Source organism: Paramormyrops kingsleyae, chromosome 10 (assembly GCF_048594095.1).
Source record: "Paramormyrops kingsleyae isolate MSU_618 chromosome 10, PKINGS_0.4, whole genome shotgun sequence".
In the NCBI taxonomy this organism is placed as follows: domain Eukaryota; kingdom Metazoa; phylum Chordata; class Actinopteri; order Osteoglossiformes; family Mormyridae; genus Paramormyrops; species Paramormyrops kingsleyae.
Window position 1 is genome coordinate 18,640,797 of NC_132806.1, and position 21,865 is coordinate 18,662,661.

Below are 21,865 nucleotides of genomic sequence, written 5' to 3' on the forward strand. Positions count from 1 at the left end.
TTGTGTTTGGCTTTGTATTCAAATATTTAAAGATTTTATTCACAGATTTCACACGGTTATGGTTTTTATAAAGAGTAGCTTAACATAAATATATATAACATAGCTTCAGCTGGCCCAGTCTTGGAATCTAAAACAGTCACTTGCTATCTTCCACACAGGCTGGTCGCTTGTCGGGGATGCTTGAGCAGTCAAAAGAAAGTTCTGGTTGAAATAGTGCTGTTTGTTGCCATCAAACTTGACAGACCCTCCAGTAACAACCAACAGAGTTGTCTGTCCTTGGGTTGCTTGATCTGAAAATGAATTTTTACATGGGTCATTGTACCATAAGCTGCTAAAATAATACATAACATATAAACAGAGACCATTAATGCAGACCTTCCATAACATATAAACAGAAACCATTAATGCAGGCCTGCTCATTTCCTTACCATGCACTGGCTGGCAATCCAGTGTGTGAACCTGGAATTCACTTGACGGCAGGGACTCGAAAAATTCCCCTAGGGCATCGTGGCCGGATACTGCATTACCATTCCACACGAGAGTGGCTTTGTCCAAGTATAGTCTTGTAAGGTGCTTGTGTAAAATTGATTTTAACAGACATAATTAATTAAATGTATATTAGTGCAAATAATATACACATAAAACAGCACAGTGTACAAGGAGTTGGACAATAATAATACACATACCCTCCTTTTCTTGTCCATGCAGTCGTAATAAATATTAACAAATTCCTCAGAATATCTACATGATTGATCTACGTGCGTCCTGAAATCCTGAAGATTACAAAAAAATGTGGTAAATGATCAGTTGCACTTTAGCATCTTTTAAGCTCATGTTGGCTAAACCCAGTTAACCAATGAATTCCCTACTGAGGCCATAAGAACTGTATGCGTAAATACATTAGGAAAATACAAATATACACCCCCACAGCACATTTTAGGCTTTTATGGACATTTAAGAATTAGTAAATTTAAAAAAATAGCGAATGTTCCCAATCACATGTCATACATTACTTCGACATAATATTTACAGTTCGCAATTAAAAAGCATTTTTTTTTTTAAATAAACAAGCTATCTCAGATGCAATTAACTTATTCCATCCATCCATTCACCCACCCATCCATCCATTCATCCATCCATCTTAACAAATGCATGAATTAGCTGACTGGATGTAACAAAGTGTTGGTACTGTACTTTTGAGAAGCAAACCAGTACAAACAACAGGTACAAGCTGTATAATAAACAAATCAACTGAACGTCTAAACTTACTACTGTTGAGGCCATGAGTGTGCTAGATGGTTTTAAACAATTTAGTTCAATAGTCTCCCGTTCGTGCAGTCTCAAGCACGATACTAGTGTTCATACGCAAGGTTCCAGCTTTCTTAGCGTATTTTTTTATGCAAGCACTCCTGCATTAGATCCCCCCAGAAACAAAGCGAGAAAACGTTGGTTCCTATTGCAGTTTGCCGGAAATGGCGCGCGTATTATATTCCTAATCTGGGATTGGTGTAGACGTATAAATACTAGAACAAATCAAGCAATCCGTAAAGATAGGCTAATGTTCGAACAGTCCCTTCACTGCTAAGTTTAATAACGGTTTAGCGTTAACGATATCATAGCTAACGGTAATTTCTTAATCATTCAATGTATTCAGGAAGTTCTATTTATTTTAAAAATGTATATACTTGACATAGTTTTCTATTTGCTCAGTGCGCCATTTGAAACGTCACGAATCTAGTTTGTGTAGATCTATGATTTTAACGCCGCCGACACAAGGTACTGAGCAAAATGTGAACCGGAGGGGAAAATAACGTCCGCTTGCTGGGGCAGTAACTATGGAAGGTTCAGTGTCAAATTTAGAAGTCTGCAATTTTGCTTATGCTGGGAAGTTTGACCAGTTAAAACAGAGCATATTGTCTGATAAATCACTGGCTACCAAAACAGACCAGGTAAGATGAATCATTAAAATTACATCGTTATCTCTTGAAGAATTGCTTCAGGACAGTTTGGTGAGTCGGATGGATACAGTCCTGGGGTTGAATGACTAGCGATTTAAATGCAGCATGGGCCAACGTGTATGCTATTTTAGTACAAATGATGATGTTTACAAAGCATTAAACTCGTTTCTGAGTCAGGTGATTTCCTGTCTGGTAACCTGCTAAAAACTGACTGCGGTAAATTTTGTGTCAGACCAGTATTTTTTTTTTCCAGGATCATAGAACCGCTCTTCACTGGGCATGTTCAGCGGGTCACACTGATATAGTACAATTCCTGTTGAATTTTGCGGTAGATGTGAATCTTAAAGATGATGTAAGTAAGTGTGAGTTTTATGTAACGTTTCATAACAGATTATTCCATAATTCATCCTTAAAGTTAATTTAAAAAACGAATAATTGAGAAATACAAAACACATAATTTTTATCCATCATACTTTCATATATTGCCCTGACATTTCAGGCATGCTGGACACCCCTACACATCGCAGCATCTGCTGGCAGAGAAGAAATCGTGAGAGCGTTGATAAGCAGAGGAGCAGATCTGAACCCTGTCAACCAGAATGGCTGCACACCACTACACTACGCTGCCTCTAAGGACAGATATGAGGTAGGGCATCCAATGGAATGCCAGATACATATGCTGCATTCCATTTACCGCCAAACTCAGAGCTGACATCACACCTGAGCTAACCAAATACAATTACAAGAATTCAGCAATACCAGTTTCAGTCAGGGACATTTTAAGCAATTCTAGTGGATAACAATGCATTATGAAGTACACCTTAGCAACATGTCCACAGATAGCGGTTGGACAATACTGTGTGTGCCACCGATTTAATGAGACGCAAATAAGACATGAGTGCTAATAAGCAGTGTATGTCTACAGCCTTCACTTATGTTGCTGAAGGGTGGCGCCAAATTGAATTCTGACATTAGAGCTGCTGCGTTTCCTTCGACTTTCCGAGTCGGAGCTCCGACTTCAGGGGGCATTCCAGATCAAGTTTCTAACTCCAAATTCCAACTTCAGAGTTCAAATGCAACACACCAATATCCTTGTCCACATGGACACTAAGCAAAGTATAAAAGTGAGGAATAGGCAGGGTCATGCTTAAGACACTGTGACCAAAGCTGGATAGTGTGTGGCTCTGTAGATTGTGACTCGTGATCGGAAGGTCTCCAGTTCAAACCCATGCCTGGCAGATTGATTTCACTATTGCCCCCTTGGGCATGGCCCACTACCCCAGTTCCTCTAGGGATACTACCCGATCCTGCTGTCTGATTATTCACTTGTATTTTGTTTTGGACAAAGCTTAAATATAGGCACATTCATAAGAATACTCTTGTATTCTTATATTTGAGTATCTATCATTTCTGTCCTTAAGCTGTGCCCACACTAAATGAAGATTCCTAATAGTTAATATGACACATTATGCTCTTTATACTATTCCTTACGTCTTCCAGATCACTGCCTTACATAAATACAGGTCCTGATATTGCTGTTTATTTTTATTGTGATATTTTACTGCTATTGTTATTTTAACCTTATTTATTTTTATCTTTACACTATTGTATGTGACAGAACTTCAAACTGTATTGGTTTGGTGATGTTTTGTATGTCCCATTTTATAAAATATATGCTACAGTATGCAGCACATAATTATTACTTTTACATGGTTGTTGTTAATATCGAGTTATACCACAGGAATGAGAGACATATTTTGTAGTATAGTTATGAACACAAATCATCTCATGGCAAGTAAACAGGATCTGCTAATTATGTTTGATTTATGTTCAAATTCTTTTTATAGATTGCCCTTATTTTGCTGGAAAATGGAGCCGACCCCAATGCCACAGACAAGTTGGACTCTACTCCCCTGCACAGAGCTTCTGCAAAAGGAAACTACCGTCTCATACAGCTTCTCCTGAAGCAGAGTGCTTCCACAAATATCCAGGATTCCCAAGGAAACACAGCCCTGTGAGTAGGATGAGATGTTTGGCTTGTACTTTTCCTTGTTTTGTTCCATCTTTAGCTTATCTTGTCGTCATGGGGGGGGGGGGGGGGGTCTTGAGACTTTGGGTTCTTGCTTCATTTCTATATGCTTTTCATATGAAGCAGCGGTAAGAATGGCTCAAATACAGTGTTATACAGAATACAGAAGTCTTGGGATGCTTGTATAATTTTGTAAAAATGTTGCAGATTTTAGTTTCGCGACAGAAGTCCATTGACAAGCAATGTTTAACATATCTGCACATATATTCTGCACAGACATTTTCTTTTTATTAAGTGTTATGCTTTTTTTCTACCAAGTCATTCAGTTCTGTTCTGGCCATTTAAGTATTAATTGCTATTGTAGTCATTGGTTCCCAAAGGAATATAAAAAAAACAAATATTTGGTGTTTTATGTTATTAAAAATGTGTTACTAATTAAAAAGGGGTTTCAATTTATTATTGCATCAAATGAATGCTTTACTTAAAACTACTGATTGTTTTTAATATATGTATTTTTTGTAAACGAATAATGATTTTTGTTGAAATTGTTATAAAATTAGCAATATTTTTTACTGAATAATGCAAGTGTCCCAAGACTTTATGTGAGCACTGCATAGTTATTTTTGTATGTGGTAACATGTTCATTCTGCATTCAGTTTAATGTAGTCTATGCGAACCCTCCATCCTGAGTAACACTCCATCTGTGAACGTCCTCTCAGACACCTGGCCTGTGATGAAGAGCGTGTGGAGGCTGCCAAGCTGCTCGTAGAACACGGCGCCAGTATCTATATTGAGAATAAGGAGGAAAAGACCCCGCTGCAGATGGCTAAAGGTGGCCTTGCAACCATAATTAAGCGAATCGTGGAGGGCTGAGCTGCGGAACAGCACAGCAGCTGCATTTAGAGGTTCTGTGGGGGTCCTTAGATGATGCTCTGCTTTAGATAGAAATTAAGGTGAGTGGCACCCAGTAGGAAAAACATTCTTCTATAAACTGTCAGCTTTAAGTATTTCAGTAATTACGGAAGTGGTAATAGATGTAATTCTTCATTTTGATTGTTGAATTTGTCCAGTTTAAAAAATAAGGAAGACAGATGTTTGTAACTGTGCAAATTGGGGAGGGGGTGTAATGAAAAGGCTTGACATCCTGAAGCATGGTAATTTTGATTTGCTGTTTCCATTGAATTGCTTTGATTTGATTTGACTTGGTTTCTATCATTATTTTGTTTAAGGTGATATACCACACGCAAAAATCAAATTAACTCGATGTTATATTAATGAACTGGTTATGTTTAAGGGTGAGTGTCCCCCTTGTTTTAGATGAGCATCTTCTTTTCACATTTGTAAAAGTATTGTATATTTATTCTGATTGAATACTTTTTGTGGGGCCATGGGTTTAGTTGCTATTCAGCCAAAAGTCTAAGAATAAAATTTGCAAAAGACCATCTGGATCATACACATAGTTTCTGACTGAATTTGGAGAACTTCTTCCTGACTTTAATAACAGAATATTGCAATATTTGGAGATTTCAATATACATGTGGACATAGAGACTGATGCCTTTAGCAAAAGCTTCTTGTCTCTCCTGGATGTCATCAGCACATAACAGGATCAAAGCATGTGCACAAGCATGCACTAGACTTGATTATTACATACAGAGTTTATGTTCATCATGTATCTGTATGTCCATTGAATAAGTCCTCCTCCAACCATTTTCTAATCACCTTTGTGATTCAGCCACACTCTTTGACTATGGTGGAGAAAATTATTATGACACGTCACCTAAATGGTAGAAACTCCCTAAAATTTATTAATGCAGTAATGTGAACTTGTGTTTAGTCCAAATGTCAATGATGTCACACATGACTTTAATACAGTGGTTAGTCTGGTTTTGAATGAAATGGCACCTTTGTGAAATCATGGTTATCTTTAGGATCTGAAGATGACGTGTTATAGCCTGATTCATCTGTGTGCTCTGAGGTGGTTCTGCAGCCTTGAAGCACATAATCTGGAACAGTAGGGGCACTGGAAGTCGGTGGTTGTGATCTCTGCTGGTACTGCACTGTGATGCTTTATCATGGCTGTGATGAGTTTTCGGCATTGGTTGTCCTCGAAGTGGGTGGTCGCTTGTTGGATTGTGGCTCGCTGGCGTGGTCTATTCCCTGGCCTACTTTTCCAACCACTTTGGTTGGATCTTGCACCAGTGGAGGTTGTCCTTAACTGAGTCTTTAAAGCGTTTCTTCGGCCTGCCCTGCTGTCTTTTGCTGTGCACAAGCTCTCCATACAGGAGGCATCTGGGCATATGAAGCTTCTCCATGTGGATGACATGCTCCTCAGATTGAAGTTGAGCTTTGTTGAATACGGATTTTATGCTATTTGACTCGGCATGATGCAGCACCACCAAGTTGGTAAGGAGTCCTGGCACTTGATTCCTTGTATGAATCAAAGCGCACACATGCAGTTGTTTTCCAGGTTCTTGATATGTCTGCAATACAGAGTCCAAGACTCACAGACATAAAGAAGAGTTGGGAGGACCAAAGCCTTGTACACCTTCAGCTTTGTCAACAGCGAACTCTGTTCTGAAGTCTCCCTAGTACCTGACTTGCTTTGCAGATGCGAGTGTTGATTTCATAGTCCAGGGACCCATCCTGGGAGATGGTCCTTCTCAGATATTTGAATGACTTAATACTTGAAAGCTGAATGCCATCTATGGTGATGTTTGGTGCTGGAAGGTTGGTGTTAGGCACAGGTTGGTGGAGCACCTCGGTTTTGCTGAGGCTGATTGTCAGGCCGAACAGCTTTGATACCTCAGAGAGGCGGTCAAGCGTCAGCTGTAGGTTGGACTCTTTGTGGGCCTTAAATGCACAGTCATCGACGAAGAGGACTTCCTGAAGAAGGTAGTGATGGCACTTTGTTCTGGTGGTGAGGCGACAAAGGTCAAAGAGGGAACCATCAAGATGATATCGAATATGCACCTATACCTCTAATCCATCTCTAGATCATAATGCCTAACTATTTAATTGTGTGATATATATTTAAGTAGCCTATTAGTTGCATCAACATTGTATGTAATCAATACCTGACTGTCAAATCAAATTAATTCAGTACAATTCAAAAACGTTTTGATATTATTTATTGTCACGTGACATAGAACTTCGGCCAACTGGCTGGAGTGAGATTTTCAATTCGAGATGTCTGCACACATGTAACAGTTCTTACCTTGTAAATAGTCTGTTTTTGTATTTAACCGCGTAAATACACTTTTGACGTAGCTAATTTTAGGTTTTATAATGGAATAATATAGATTTGCCGTAAGATTTCCAGCATGAGTCTGAAAGCGTGAGTGTCATGCCAGATGCTTGAGAATTGGCAACCCTGAAAACGTACATTTTTTTGTTTCACATGAGTTTATGTAACAGATAACATTACTTTATACATATGTTAAAATGCAGAAACTTCAACGAACATGAAATCAACAATAAACTACATCTATTTAGCCAACGTGTTATATAATACATATTGTATTTGAAAACTTTTCAGCTTTACGATTTCAGGAGAGCGCAGCCACTCTGTTAGGAACCTTACGCTTTTTGTTTGCGGGTGTTAGCTTCGCTGCTTTTTTTTTTTTTTTTTTTTTTCCCCCTCCCTCCTCCACCCCCCCTCTGCGGAGGACTACTTTATTTGTATTTTTTTTATTATTATTTATTTATTTTATATTTTTATTTGGTTCCTCAAAAGAAGGAGAGGGAGGGGGGGGGAACAAAGGAGAAGAAGGGGGAAGAAGAGAAAAGAAAAAAACAAAAAAAAACAAAACAGATAATCTGCTTCCATGTCTGCTGAAAAGAAAAAGACAACTTACAACACCTGTACTAATCACAACAACCATCAAACGTTAAATGTTATTGAACAGTACACACAACCCGCATTACAACCCCGCCCACCCAGGACATGAAGCCGACACGGAGGAGACCCGGGCCCCAGACATCCAGAGGCCCCCCAGGGCACGGGAACCCCAGGAGGACCACCGCAGGGACAATTGCAGCCCCCACCCAGAAAAAGGCAGAGGAGCGCTCTGGAGGGGGTCCATCCGGCAGCCACATCGCAGGAGCCCCAGGGGGCCGTGGCGGCGAGCACGCAGGCTCCGTCTGCGGCCGGCCACACCAGGGCAGACCAGACCCCGGGCCCAGAGGTCCAAGCTGCTGCTATTAACACGAAAGGCACATTAGCGCACACAAAGGGCTGCATATGCCGAACTATACGTCTTGCTTGGCGGTCAAAGGCGTTTGACGTTCATTGGCGTGGGAAACAGCGGTTCTACTGCTAAAACACTACCGAAAAGAATACAAACACTGCGCCAATTAACATAAAAGTGCCCCGTCAGGTTTTAAATAATAACTAAATGTTTTGGCTGTCGGTCCGGGTCCCTATGGGACAGCTTCTGGGTCCGGACCCGGACCACGGTCCGCCTGTTAGTGACCGTTGCTCTAGGCCTTGAACACCACGAGACAGCATGCATGAGCATGCATGCTTCATTCCACTGCTGATCTCAAAGGCATTTGTCATGCCTTCATTGAGAAGCTGGATGATTTTCAGGAATTTCTGTGGACATCCAATTCATTCGAGGACTGTTCAAAGAGTCTTCCTGTTGGCAGTACCGAAGGTTTTTATCAGGTCAATAAATACAGAGTATAGAGGAACGTTATGTTCAATGCACTTATCTGGCAGCTGCCTCAAAGCATAGATCATTTCCATAGTGCTTCGGCCTGGGCTGTAGCCGCACTGTGTCTGTGGAAGAATGTCCTCAGACAGAGATGACTCAGTTGAGGATGACTCGAGCGAGGATCTTGCCAGTGATGGAGAGGAATGAGATGTCCCTGTAGTTCCCACAGTCTGATTTGCTACCCTTGTTTTTGTAAAGTGAAATAATCTGGGTGTCACGGAAGTCGTCTGGCATTTTTTTCTCCTCCCAGATGCTCTGCAATATATTGTGAAAGGCCTTGAGGGCATGGGGACATAGTGCTTTGTGTATCTCAGCGGGTATGCCATTTTTATCTGATCCTTTTCCTGAGTTGGTCTGGAGGATGGCTTTCTTAATCTCATTGCTAGAGGGGGATGTGTCAAGATCTTTTCAGATTGGTTGTTGAGGGACCTGGCTGAGTGCTGTAGGGTCCGAAGCGTAAGGTCTGTTTAGCCAAAGTGTTCATGTCAGCGGTCTATAGTCCTGCATGATCTTCAATTATCACTGTACCACCTGAGGACAGCAGAGAGGAGCAGCCTGATCTTGATGGGCCATAGACTGTCTTCAGGGAGCTAAAGAACTTTTGGATGTTATGGGTGTCATTGTAATAATAGTGTACTGTATTATTCTTAAAAATATTGCCCATGTAAAGTGCCTTGGGGCAACTATTGTAAATGTTGGTGCTATATAAAGTGTTACCTCAGTACTGGAACTCATTAGAACTCGAATTTCTTAAAAGTCTAACCAACCAGTTCGGAAAAAAATGACCTAGAACTCGATCTGAATCTCAGAAGTAGAGCCTTGAACGCCGACCTAAGATAAGTTGTACACGCAGGGAAATGAATCACGTGGCACGTCTCTCAGCAGAAACAAAGCGTAACGCTTCAATCTCAGCCTCGCATTCGCTGTGATAGCATTGTTTGTTGGTGATAGTGCTTTTTTTTATTGAAAATAGCAAGTAATACACTGTACTTTATATCATTTTGGTAGCCATTGCTCACGAAAAAGTTACGCAATAGTACAAATGTTACAACCTAAAAGTTTGCGATTTACGAACAGACCGCATGGCATAGTCTAGTGTTGGCGCAGTGTTGGGACATGGCTTGGGGTAGTGTTGGGGTACATTCTTTATCGTTTTGGAAGCCATTAAGAAAAAAATGTTATGCATGGCGTACAGCAGGGGTGCCCAACTCCAGTCCTGGAGGGCCAGAGCCCTGCATATTTTTGGGTTTCCCCTCATTTAACACACCTGATTCAACTCCTTGTGCTAAATACCACACAGCTCTTGAGCTGAATCATTTATGGTGGAACAGGGAAAGAACTAAGCTACACAGGGCTCCGGCCCCCCAGGACTGGAGTTGGGCACCCCTGGCGTACAGTGTTGGCGTAAATGTGCTGTAAATAAGAAATGTACTGTATATAAAGAAGAATTCTCATTCAACATTCTGCAGGATGTGGCAAATTCAATTCTGATTCTAATTCATGAATGTAACTGAATTTTTCAAATTTGTTTTGTGTTCGGTCACATCATGCAAAGGTGAATTACCCTTTACTACCAGCAATGACAGATCCAGAGTCCAGAAATGGCAGACAGTACTGTTCAAATAGTCCAGTCGCTGGTCTATATGATGTTTCCTACTGCTGCCCACCATTGTTCTTTGTTCCAAGGAGGCCAGATCACGTTTTGAGCCAATTTATATATTTTGGACTGATAAGTCAATTTTTGGGGGTCTTTTGCATATTTTGAATGATTTTTTATTAGGTTATTTTTTACATTTGCATATATCTGATGTGACAGTAATATTGTGACTCCGGCAAGGTGGGTCTTGGTCCCGTTATGATTACCAACCACGTGTATCAGGTCAGTTTAATATGTGACCTCTCCGTTGTTTTCCCCATTGTAGTGTGACTAACGTGAGCTGTTTTATGATTGTTATTGAAAGACTGTCGTTTTAAGTGCGTAAATAAGTGACAAAGATCTTTTTAACTCAGAAGCCATCTGAACCACATTGTAACATATTGCGCAAATAAAATACATGGGATCAGTGTTTATGTTATCGACAGTCTTTGCTTTTCTCACATGGGCGCTGGGAAGGAGACAAGGAAGAACTACGATCGTTTGTCCATTAAATATCGGATAATGAAGACTTTTGGGAAGCACATCTCATTAGTTTTTTTACCTGTCTTTTGATATCTTGTTCGTTATTCGCTAAGATTGTTAGTTATCAGTTAACGCACCCATTGTTCGTCCCCTGCTATTCTCGTGGAACTGAGCAAAAGCACGTATAATTCTCCTTCGGTTGAGTCAGCAAGCGAATGTCTCAAATAATTCCAGTACCTTATTGGTCTTTTAAAAGCCTCTATATTGGCACGAGATGGGATTAATTTCTGCCTTCGTTCTGAGGGAACTGTGATAAATAATGCCACATTTTAAGTCTTATCCTAATAATTTTATTACGGCATTTCAAAAATAAAATGAATAAAGAAAATATTGAACTGTTTAAGCAGTCTGACTTTGTCAGGCCCGCCTGTTGCATCTATTGTACGAGAAACCTCCAGTTCCGGTACTTCAGGAGCGCTGACGGTTACCCGCGTGCTGCGTATTGGCGCCTTTTTCTTAGCAATCCTGTTCTGTTTGTGCGTGGATGCGCGTGTGCGTGCGTGAAAAAACTTGTTGTGGAATTTTAATTTGTACAATTATTTGTACAATTATACAATTATTTTGTATCCAAGTTTTCAACTTGTCAGTTAATTTTGTTTCTGAAAGGCAGGACAGGTAAGCGGCCCACCGGGAATTCTCCCGGTTTGTCATTCCGGGCCTGGGTGGCGGTCATTTTTGATAGTGAAAGCAACTTGTGACGTTCAACTACATTTATACACATATAGATTTATATATTGGAGTATGTATTTTAACTGTTTAATTACTGTTGATACTTTTTCACCCTTACGGATAAAATACGATATTTTTAAACGTTTTTTAATTTTATACACATCCTCTGGAAATCATCTTGCGACCCCCCTTTGGGATCCACTGCTCTTAGTAATATTATGTGAACACTAAGAACAACATCATTTAACATTGCCAAGTATCAAAGATAGCAGCTTTTGGTAAGTTATATCCCTAGAATACACTTATCTTACAACTAAGGCAGTCACAAGGCACAACGTACGCAATCACACAAAATGGACAATTTACAGGTGCAAATTAAATGAATGTCTTGGGGAGGATACATGCAATCTCCACAGAGCACATGTGGAATTGTCACCCCCACCCTGGAGTTGAGCCCACAGCAGCTAGGGTTGCCAGCTTTGGTCAGCGGGCAGGCCTGAGATTTTCAATTCGAAAGAAGTCTGCACACGCATTCACATGTATGTAACAGTTTTATTACCTTGTAAATAGTCTTTATGGTATGAAACTGCCCAATGCTTTTGGTGTGGCTAACTTTAGGTTTATAATGGAATAATAAAGATTTGTGGTATTTGTCTAGTCAGAAAGCGTATCACGCCAGATGCGTGAGAGTTGGCAACCCTGCCGCAGTGACACCCTTCACATAAAATTATGTCATAGGTTCTTCACAATTTTTTGTAAAATCATTTAGCGAACTGTACCGTATTTTCGTGTATGTTTCGTAGCCCCCGCACGGGTTTTTTTTTCGTGCGGGACCTCCCCTACGCTCAGGAAAAGGTTATCGTGGTGGATTCCCCCTCGGTAAATTTAATCGTGCGGGACTTTCTTCAGAACCTCCCCCCACCCCGAGGAGTTATATCCTACAATCGCCCTTGATTAATATAAACTCATTTAATAATATCCTTTTCGCACATTAATGTATTAATACTCCGTTGTAATGTGATCACGCGTTGATCCAACATCTGTGTGACAGGGGAGTAAAAATGTGAAGGGTTCATAAATTTCAGATATGTTCAAATTTAATTTGACCCATCCATCAATTTTCTGAAACAGCATGTGCTATTCAGGGTCGCGGGGAAAACGGAGCCTATGGGCGCAAGGCAGGAACAACCCAGGATGGGCTACCAAAACGTTGCGGGGGTCACTCATACACCATTTACTCACACAATTTAACTTTTAGTTTAATTATTTAGATCACAGTGGCAGTTATACTATTCTAGATTTTTTTAATCCATCCAATGCATATAAAACCAAGCAGTTTAGACCAACGAGATCTTCCCAAAATTCTCCGCATTCACCAAAATCCCACCACCACGGCCACTACCGCTTTTCTTGTAAAATCCCGCCCCCCCTTCGTCCTCGTATTCCGTCATTTCCGGCTCAATAACCTTTATGTAATCAGCAAAGAGAAGGTCCGGCCCTGCTGTTCAGGATACATTTTAGGGAGGCATTTCTACGGTAAGGCAGACGGAGAGTGTGACATGTGTAGCTTTTCGAATAGCGTAAGATAAAGTAGTATTTATATACGCTTAAATTATTTCGCTTCCGACGAATTGTTTACTTCTTTAAACTACGTATCACCGTGAAGTGCTCTTAGCAGGCTGATGACAAGTGGTCTAACTTCAGTCACATTTACTGATAAATGTATTTTTAAGTTGGTTTCTGCTGTTCTTTCTGTACAAGCACGTCTTATAGTTACATCGCATACTGTCAAACGTGTTATGGAACCTAATTGTTACTAACATTTAATACGTTATATTGTGCCCAAGTCATAACATTATTCAAAAGTGTGAGCTCGGTAATGCGTAAAATGCTAGACCGATTGATTAGTTATTTGATCTAACTATGTTTCCTATTATTGGTAACATTTTGCAATTCCTAAGTGTTAACGCATAAAGGCGTTGTCGTTTGGCGACGTTGTGTGTTTACCGATTACTGTAGAGGTCCCATCGGAAATCTATGTGGGTAAAGATCAATTGCCTGTCATCTTTGGTGATGTAATTTATATATGTAGTGATATCAAAAAGTTGCACTATATATTTTAGACATCATAGGAAGCATCAACACTTTAGAATACTTGGAAGCCTTCTTCGTAATATGCTGGTGATACTCCGTCATAATCGAATGGACTGCATTGTTGAAATAACTAACTAATACTCGCCTGGCTGTCTTGGCTGAACATTGTAGGACTGATGCATGACCCATGTCAGATGTATGTGTTTTGTTTAAGTAGTGTTATAATATATGCATACTTGACATATGCATGTTAATTCTTTGCCAGAGATGTTGCAAAACCTCCGCATGACAACCATTGTCGTACTGTGACTTTGAGTCGGTCTCAGAGATTTGGGTGCGTGATAATGTGCAAGGGTCATGTTTCCATTGATTTTGCTTTGAAACTCACTGTATTCAAAAATTCAAAATATTGTAACGGTTTGGTTTGCTCAGCCTCATCTTTCATTAATTCTGTGATGACGGTTGACTGCTACAATGGAATGGAATGTTATTGATCAGGAAGACATTGTTAAAGGACGTAACTTCTTCGTTAAGAATACAGACTAGAAACCTGACATTGGTCTGATCAACCCACAGAATCCCCTTTACAGTTGTATTCCTGAATTAATTATATTATGTGATGCCCTGAAATATATTATAAAGGTAAGTTTCAGTGGATATGTTGGATCAACAACAAGTTTTACACACTAATTACACTATGACAGGACTGTGATTTGACCTGTGATGTATGCATTTTCCTTTTTGCCTAGAGCAGTGGTCAACAACAATTTAATCCAGGCTGAGATCGATCCCCCTGGTTAATGGACCTTGACTTTGTGTTGCTGTTGGAATTTGGCTTTCAGGCCTAGAGCTTGGTACGTGTATCAGTATAGGTTAGAGATGTCTTTCCTGATTGTAATGGCTGCAATAGATCCTTCTAGTTGGTGTATCAATGGTGTACCTCATATTTTGAAGTGCTGAGGTATGTCATAAGCCCTGAAGATGATGCATAACTCAATGACTTTTACGGTTTGGGGGACTATTCTCTGTTCACTTTCTAATTCATTGTAGACAAAAGTGAATACAAAGAAACAATAATATAATTCAGAATCATTGGCTTGTGCAAAACTTTGAAATTCATTAAAGAGTGCCATTATTTATATATATATATATATATATATATATATATATTACACATATACACACACACAATATGAAATATTCCATTCCTTTTGAGGGAGAGACTGTCTGCCTGCTCAGCCTTTTATGGTGCCTATTTCCACTTCCCATGGACAGTTTCCCCCAATTGTGACGTTTTTTGGTTGGTTTTGAATTTTTTCCAGTAACGTAATTTTCACTTCCACATGTTATGTCCTACATAGATCTGTCACATAACACCCCCCCCCCCCCCCCCCATCCCCACCCAGGTATTTCTATGAAGCTGTTGCGCTGTACTTTACAGTTTGAACAGACATTAGTTTAAATCAGTCTGATGTAAATCATAATCACACTTGTCTTTTTACTCCTTGTGGAATGGACAGTCATGCACCACTTGTGTAGTGCTGGGTCACAGTGGCACTTATGGCAGGTGGTACAGAGCCCAAGGCAGGGTGAACCCTGGAGAGCTGTATCTTGTCATGTTTCTTCAGAATGTGCACACAGACATACACTTCAGAGATGCCAAAGTATGTGTTATTTTAAGGCTAGGAAATGTGCAATACGTAATACCCATATCGCATGTTATGCACATGCAATTCTCACATCACAACAGTCGCGATAGCTAGGTTGAGATCAGGCTTTTTCCTACCTTCATATGGTCTGGACATTATAGTGGGGGGGGTTTAAGTTTCACTAAAATAAAAAAATAGAAAATAAAACTAGCAAGCTTTGCAGTTTTAATGATTGGTCCTTTTCAAGAGTATCCCAGCTAACATGGAATGTTACAAGAACTTTAGCCAATGTTACTTCTCAAAGATGGCAGAAAAATGTTCTTACTGTAACATTAATGGAACATTGTTTAAATGTTTTACATTATAACAAAGGTTCTGTCAATGTTAGCACAATAGCACACAATAGAACATCCTTTTATCGTAATTTTAATGTTGAACAATATTATTTCGTAACAACAAAATATTTTATAAAAGTGCTTTTTTGACACAGAACATGACATCCATCCTTGAACCCATGGAGGTATAAAGCAGTGTTACCCACTTCTGTCCCATGCCCTTTAATTGTTTCTGCATTATTATTTTTAGTTGTAGTAGTTCTAGTAGTGGGTTAACATTCTGGGAACATTGGGAAAACTGGACACGTTGAGTGTTACGATTAAGGCATGGAAACATTCAGTAAATGTTCCTAGAATGCAAAATTGTAAGGTGGGATCTAGTATATGTTAAAAAAAGCTCTGTGTGTGCTCCCTGATCATAATCGTTTTCATCCTTGCTGTTTTAATCACATAGATGGGTTTTATTGCAGTATTTATCGTGAAAATCGCAATGCATTATTAGAAGATTTCCCAATATTGTGCAGCTCATGATGTTCACGAAACCCGCAAAGTTCCCCTCGCATGAGATGTGGAACTGTTCGGGAGAGGATGTTGGTTATTCAAAGATGCACCACTGGAAGAGGAACTGGAGTCTGTGGGTTTTCAGTTTTGATTGCATTAAGACATTTTTCCAAGGGATGCTGTCGAAATAAATGATGAATGGGAATGATCTACAGTAATCTTGGTGACCCTATTGACTGCTAAAGATTTGTGAAGTTTGGCTAGGGGTGGAAGGTTGTAGCCAGTCTCAGCCCACTTCATAATGCTCACCAATTGGTTTTTGGAGCAGAGCAGAACCAGACAATGATGGAGGTAATCACATTTTCAATGACTAGATCTCTGTGAGAATAGTTTGTAGAGCATCAAACCTCAAGATGCCTCAAACTATTATTATTTTTTGGTGGCAACGGGTGGAGTTGTTTGTTTTGATGGCCAACAGCAGCATGTACGCAGTAATTTACTTGACGTGTTGGAAAAACTCGTTCTGCCCCACATACAAAACAGGGACATGGGATTGGGTGGGTAGGAAGTGAAAGCCCTATGCAAGGAAACAGTCTCTGCTCTTTGGAACTGAAAGTCTATGCTTGGAATAGCTTTGTTAGGTGGGTACCAGCTGTGCCTACCCTGAGAAATTAACAGAATGCGAGCCTATTGTTTGCGTCTGCTGAGCTATTCTGGCATCTCATTGGGAGCACAGATCGGCAGCTTTCTCCGCCCATCACGTGGGGGAAGCACAGTGTACGTGTGACTTCAGTTTGGCGTAGCCCTTAAAGGCACAGTACTCCTGTATAATGATCTAGACTTTGCTCACTAGAATGTGTCTTAGTGAATAAATAAACCATTTTGCTTGCTGTATGTGAAATATAACCCTTTTACAGCTTTAATGTGATTGTTTTGCTTAGCATTCTGTTTTCCATATCTACATATTGAACTATGCAGAGTAGAGATGTTTAAAATTAATTTTAAAAAGCACACCAATATCTCTGCCCAAATTACTAGTTATGGTCTTTATCTTGGGAAAGTAAATACAAAGGGATATTAAAACTGATAATTTTAACGCCTTCTATGCCACTCTTCTGTCACAGGTATTCATTCTTCCCCCAAAATGGCTGACCGAGGGTACGACAGTGACCTGGAAGCGGATAACAGCACGGACTGGTCTGAGCTTGTCACCCGCCTGCAGTCCTTTAACCACTTTCCCAGCATCCCCCAGGTGCCAGTGGAGCGGCTAGCCCGTGCTGGCTTCTACTTCACCGGCAAGGCCGACCGCGTCCGCTGCTTCAGCTGCCAGCAGATGGTGGAGGGCTGGCACAGCGGGGACACGCCTGTGGCCCGCCACCAACAGGCGTCACCCGACTGCAAGTTCCTTAGCTGCGTCCACGGCTTGCGCCCGGCGTCTGGCGCCTGCCCCACCTCCCTCATCAACGGCAGCTATGATGAGGAGTCTGAAGACATGCTGTACCGCCTGCGCAGGGGTGAAGTGGTCGATGAGTCGCAGTACCCCATGGTCCGCGACATGTGCAGCGAGGATGCTCGGCTTCGATCCTTTGTAGGCTGGCCCTCGTCGACCCCAGTCACAGCACGGGCGCTTGCCCAAGCGGGGTTTTACTACCGAGGCGAGAGGGACCGCGTGCAGTGTTTCTGCTGTGGGGGTATGCTGGCAGACTGGGATGATGGGGACGATGCCTGGACTGAGCACGAAAAGTATTACAGCAACTGCTTCTTCATCTTGGGCCACGATGTGGGCAACGTGCCTTCCCAGCATCCCCCGGAGAGGGCGCGACAGCAACAGAGGCTCTCCAATGAAACCTTTGAAGGCCGCCTCCAGAGCTTCCAGGGTGTTCAGCACCCTCTGGACCCCATCCTGCTCGCCAGGGCAGGCTTCTACAGCTCAGGTGGGTAGCGGCGAAAGGTGGTGCTCTGGTGGATTCTCAAAGTTGAGCCCCTTTAGCGAGATGCAGTATGTCGTGTGTTGTACAGCGAGGCAGATTTAATACAACTTACCTGAGGTGCCACACCTACAGGAACGTCGGTCAGCAATGCTGCTATGCCAGCATGGAGTCTTAGGTTTCTGATGTCCTGCTCTCTGCAGGCCCACTGGACCGGGTGATATGCTTCAAGTGCGGTGGGGGCCTAAAGAACTGGCTGCCAGACGAGGACCCCTGGGAGGAGCACGCCAAGCACTACCCAGGGTATGCGGCAAAACCGCCACATGGTGTTGACAGCCTCTGACTGTACCGGGAACTGTACTGTGGTCAAAGGGCAAACCTCCACACCACCTGTATTGTGAGGATTGTGAAAAAGAGGTGGATGAGCTCTGCAGTTCCTCACCTTACCTTTTTATCAATGAGCAGATGCAGTTTCCTGTTATCAGAAAAGGGCCAGGAGTTCGTGAACAGTGTGCAGCTGGGGGACACCAGGAGGAGTTCTCAGGTAAGTCTGCTGGTACCTTCTGCTGCCCATGTCATCGTCACGCACCTTACTCAGAAATGGCATGTTTTTCCAATTAAGCATAGAGTGTTCGGGGCCTAAAAGGGAAGTGCATAGAAAACACAATGCTGGCATCCAGAAGGCCATTGCATACACTCAGACAATAGCCCTACATGCTGTGTGGCAGTCCCGTTCCCAAAGTGTATCTTTGGTATTTAGTTTCCCAATGTTTCCCAATCCGGTCCTCTGGGACCCACAGCCAGTCCACGTTTTTGCTTTCTCCCAGCTCCCCAAAAGGCAGGGAGCTCTAAGTGAGCAAAAAAAAGTGGACCGACAGTGGCCCCCCGAGGACTGCATTAGTAAACGCTGATTTAGGTGGTACAGTACAATCGGTAGAGACTTGGTAAATATGTGAAACTTTAAAAAGAATGTGCTTATGAAAAATGTCTTATGAGTCATTAACATTTTACAGAATACCAGTCCTGAAAATGGATTTTCCAAACTAGAAACAGGTAAATACCCAAGAAAACCACTTAAATATTCAACAGTTTTTATTATCTTTTTTAAATGGAGAACCATGGATATTAATACCCATGACAAAGAATGTGTGTGTGATCCTTTTCCTACAGGCCAGAACGTCATGCAGTTTAAGATTGCAAAGCAGGCTGTAGAGATGGGCTTGGACCCCACAAAGGTGGAAAGCACCATACTGGAAAAGATACGCAGCACAGGCGAGGGATACACTAAGGTGGAGCTCCTGGTGGAGGATGTCCTGAAAGGTTCTGCTGAGGGTTCTGTGGAGGAGCCACAGGCAAACAGTGGTAAGTCACATCCACGGTCTCCGTCAGAAAATACAGTTAACAAATATAGTGTAATAATATCATTCAACCAACACTTCTTGCAAATCTATTGGATATGTGCTACTTTTTGTTCTATTGGGTTGGGAAAAACATCTTATTGGGTATTTATATTGATTGTGATGTTTATAAGGTCTTTATCACCTTTCAGTCACCAGCCTTATTCATTGCTTCCACTCTACAGAGAGCCCTTCATATTCAAAGACACTGTAGATAAATAGCCCACTTCCTTACTAATGCTTGCATTTTCCTAAACATACTATGTTTCTGCCGCAGGGAATCAAAACTATCCAACTGGCATAATGAATAATCAGCCAGAAATCTTTGACTCTTGGTTCCCTGTGGTTTGCTAGATAGCCTAACATGAATATGATATTAGCAGTGCTTTCCAAGGCAAGTTGAATGTAACTACCTACCATTTGTTGGGTGTGTCTGCTGTCGTTTCTATCAGATGAAGATCCCCTGGAGAAGTTACGGAAGCTGCAAAGGGAGAAACAGTGCAAAGTGTGCATGGACAATGACATTTCTGTTGTTTTCATCCCCTGTGGACACCTGGTTACCTGCAGTAACTGTTCCAAGTCCTTAAGCAAGTGCCCCATCTGCTGTGCTGTGATTACTCAGAAAATTAAGACATATATATCTTAGCCTCTTCATCAAAGCTTCTGCATCCATCTTTAAATTGGCCTTTCAATGCATCTTTGTTCAATCTGTGTAAATGAAGCTTTCTGGTTCATGCAACTACATACTTTACACGTGAATGTAAAATGAGTGGGGAAAATGTAACATGATTTAAATGCCACAAAGAAAATGCAAATCCCTAAGATGTTATATATCATGCTGCTGCACCGTGCAGACCAACTGGGATATCTATTTCATTGTGCGTCTTTCCGGGGGTAAGAAATGTAATTCATTTTAGTCACAATCGCCTTTTTCCTTACTTGACAAGCTGAGATCTTTGCATCGTTTTGTTTGCTCATAAATGTCCCAGTAATCTGCCCAGCTGCTGCTAATGACTGTGTGAATGTCACCGCCATTTCTAAAGGGAGGTGCTGTAAATAGATTTTAAAAAATTAGATGACTGAGTTACAGTAGCATGAGGTGAGTGAAAGCTCAGTAGATCTGGGAACGATTCTCTGGTTATATCAAAATTATTTTTGTGTAATCTATGCTTTTCAGTATGATTTTAACTGGTGTAATTCTAAAATATATACATAATTCCATATTATGCCTCTAATTTTTCAAAATTTTCTCTGATTTTTATTAAAATGAGCAATGTTTTATTCTAAAATGCTTCCCAGGGATCAAAGAGAAAATACCATAAATAACCACATATATATTTATATCATATTATTGTATATTTAACATTTTTGCTGATAGTGTACTTAATCTGTATAGTAATTGCTTATGTAGTATAAAGTCTTGGGGGGGGGGACAGAGTTCTGTGTTGCAGAGCAGGGACCTTTTTCCTAACTATTAAATATGAATATAAATGTACCCTGTAGTAGTTCTTTCTTTTTCTGACTTTGTACTCACTTATTATGTTCCTTTGCATGAGAGCTGCAGAGTAAACAGGTTTGGCCAGAAGGGATGAGCAGGGCTTGGACAAGCAGCTGGTGGACGGACTGTGAAGCAGGATTGGGTTATTTTAGCAGTGGTATGGGAATTATGGTCAGCTATGGTAAAGGTTTGAGATTAGGCCATGGTTTCACTGTTGAGGTGACGATATAGAAAGGGTCAGACCATCATGATGGTTATCTGTCTAAAACCATGTGTGATACAGAAGGAGGCCTATGAGTCTGTAAGGGGGAGACTGGAAGCACCGCTGAAGAGGAGATTCAGGGTGCAGCGTCCCCCATGTCTGTTTGAAGCCATTTTTAAATTAAGTGAAAATGGCACCAGGTAACAGAATGCATGGGGGTAACGAACGAAACAAATGGCATCAAGGAACAAAGAGAATGATGAGAAAGATTACTCTGGTGAGAGACTGTAATGGAAGCCATTTTAGCTGTGCGTTTAGCTATCAGGCTTAATTGAGCTGTTCGTGTTCTACTGTGCAATATCTTATTCTTTACCAGAAATTAGGATGTGACACCAGGGAGACAATTTCTTTAAATTTTTTAACAGCCAGCTGATCCCTCCTTTTTTTTTTTATTAGATCATTATATATATAAAGGAATTTCCCTCAAATCTGTAATTGTAATGAACAAGAAAGACAAAGCTCACTTGTTTGCACCACAGCCTCATGGTTCAGGGATTGTGTATTTGATCCCTGCGCTCCATGTGTCTGGTTTTTACACTAAATTTTGTGGGAAATGGAAAACAGTCTGTATTTAGCTGCTTTTATTTTAAATTGATTGGAATGTATTTACATAGATCTATGGGCTGACAAATATAATAGATATGGAAAG

The 21,865-nt window shown here is 41.0% G+C and overlaps 2 protein-coding genes across 7 annotated transcripts; one reads left to right on the forward strand and one right to left on the reverse strand.

The window, feature by feature from the left end:
- Positions 1–11: 11 nt before the first annotated feature.
- nxt2 (nuclear transport factor 2-like export factor 2) lies at positions 12–1,463 on the reverse strand. The gene is made up of 4 exons (XM_023830542.2): positions 1,270–1,463; positions 687–773; positions 429–573; positions 12–290 (listed from the first exon to the last, which is right to left on the reverse strand). The coding sequence occupies exons 1-4, from the start codon at positions 1,282–1,284 to the stop codon at positions 106–108; spliced, it is 432 nt and encodes a 143-aa protein (XP_023686310.1). The 5' UTR covers positions 1,285–1,463; the 3' UTR covers positions 12–105.
- An 82-nt stretch (positions 1,464–1,545) lies between these two features.
- Positions 1,546–20,951, forward strand: psmd10 (proteasome 26S subunit, non-ATPase 10). Of its 6 annotated transcripts, XM_023830544.2 has the most exons (8): positions 13,068–13,088; positions 14,401–14,500; positions 17,256–18,065; positions 18,263–18,362; positions 18,525–18,603; positions 19,073–19,112; positions 19,230–19,421; positions 19,909–20,951. In XM_023830544.2, the coding sequence occupies exons 3-8, from the start codon at positions 17,276–17,278 to the stop codon at positions 20,100–20,102; spliced, it is 1,395 nt and encodes a 464-aa protein (XP_023686312.1). In that variant the 5' UTR covers positions 13,068–13,088; positions 14,401–14,500; positions 17,256–17,275; the 3' UTR covers positions 20,103–20,951. The 6 variants fall into 6 exon arrangements, 5 of the variants coding, with proteins under 5 accessions (XP_072573548.1, XP_072573547.1, XP_023686311.1 ...); XM_072717446.1 differs by lacking the exons at positions 13,068–13,088; positions 14,401–14,500 and adding an exon at positions 4,803–4,940; XM_023830543.2 differs by lacking the exon at positions 14,401–14,500 and having other exon boundaries at positions 12,693–13,088.
- Positions 20,952–21,865: the final 914 nt, after the last annotated feature.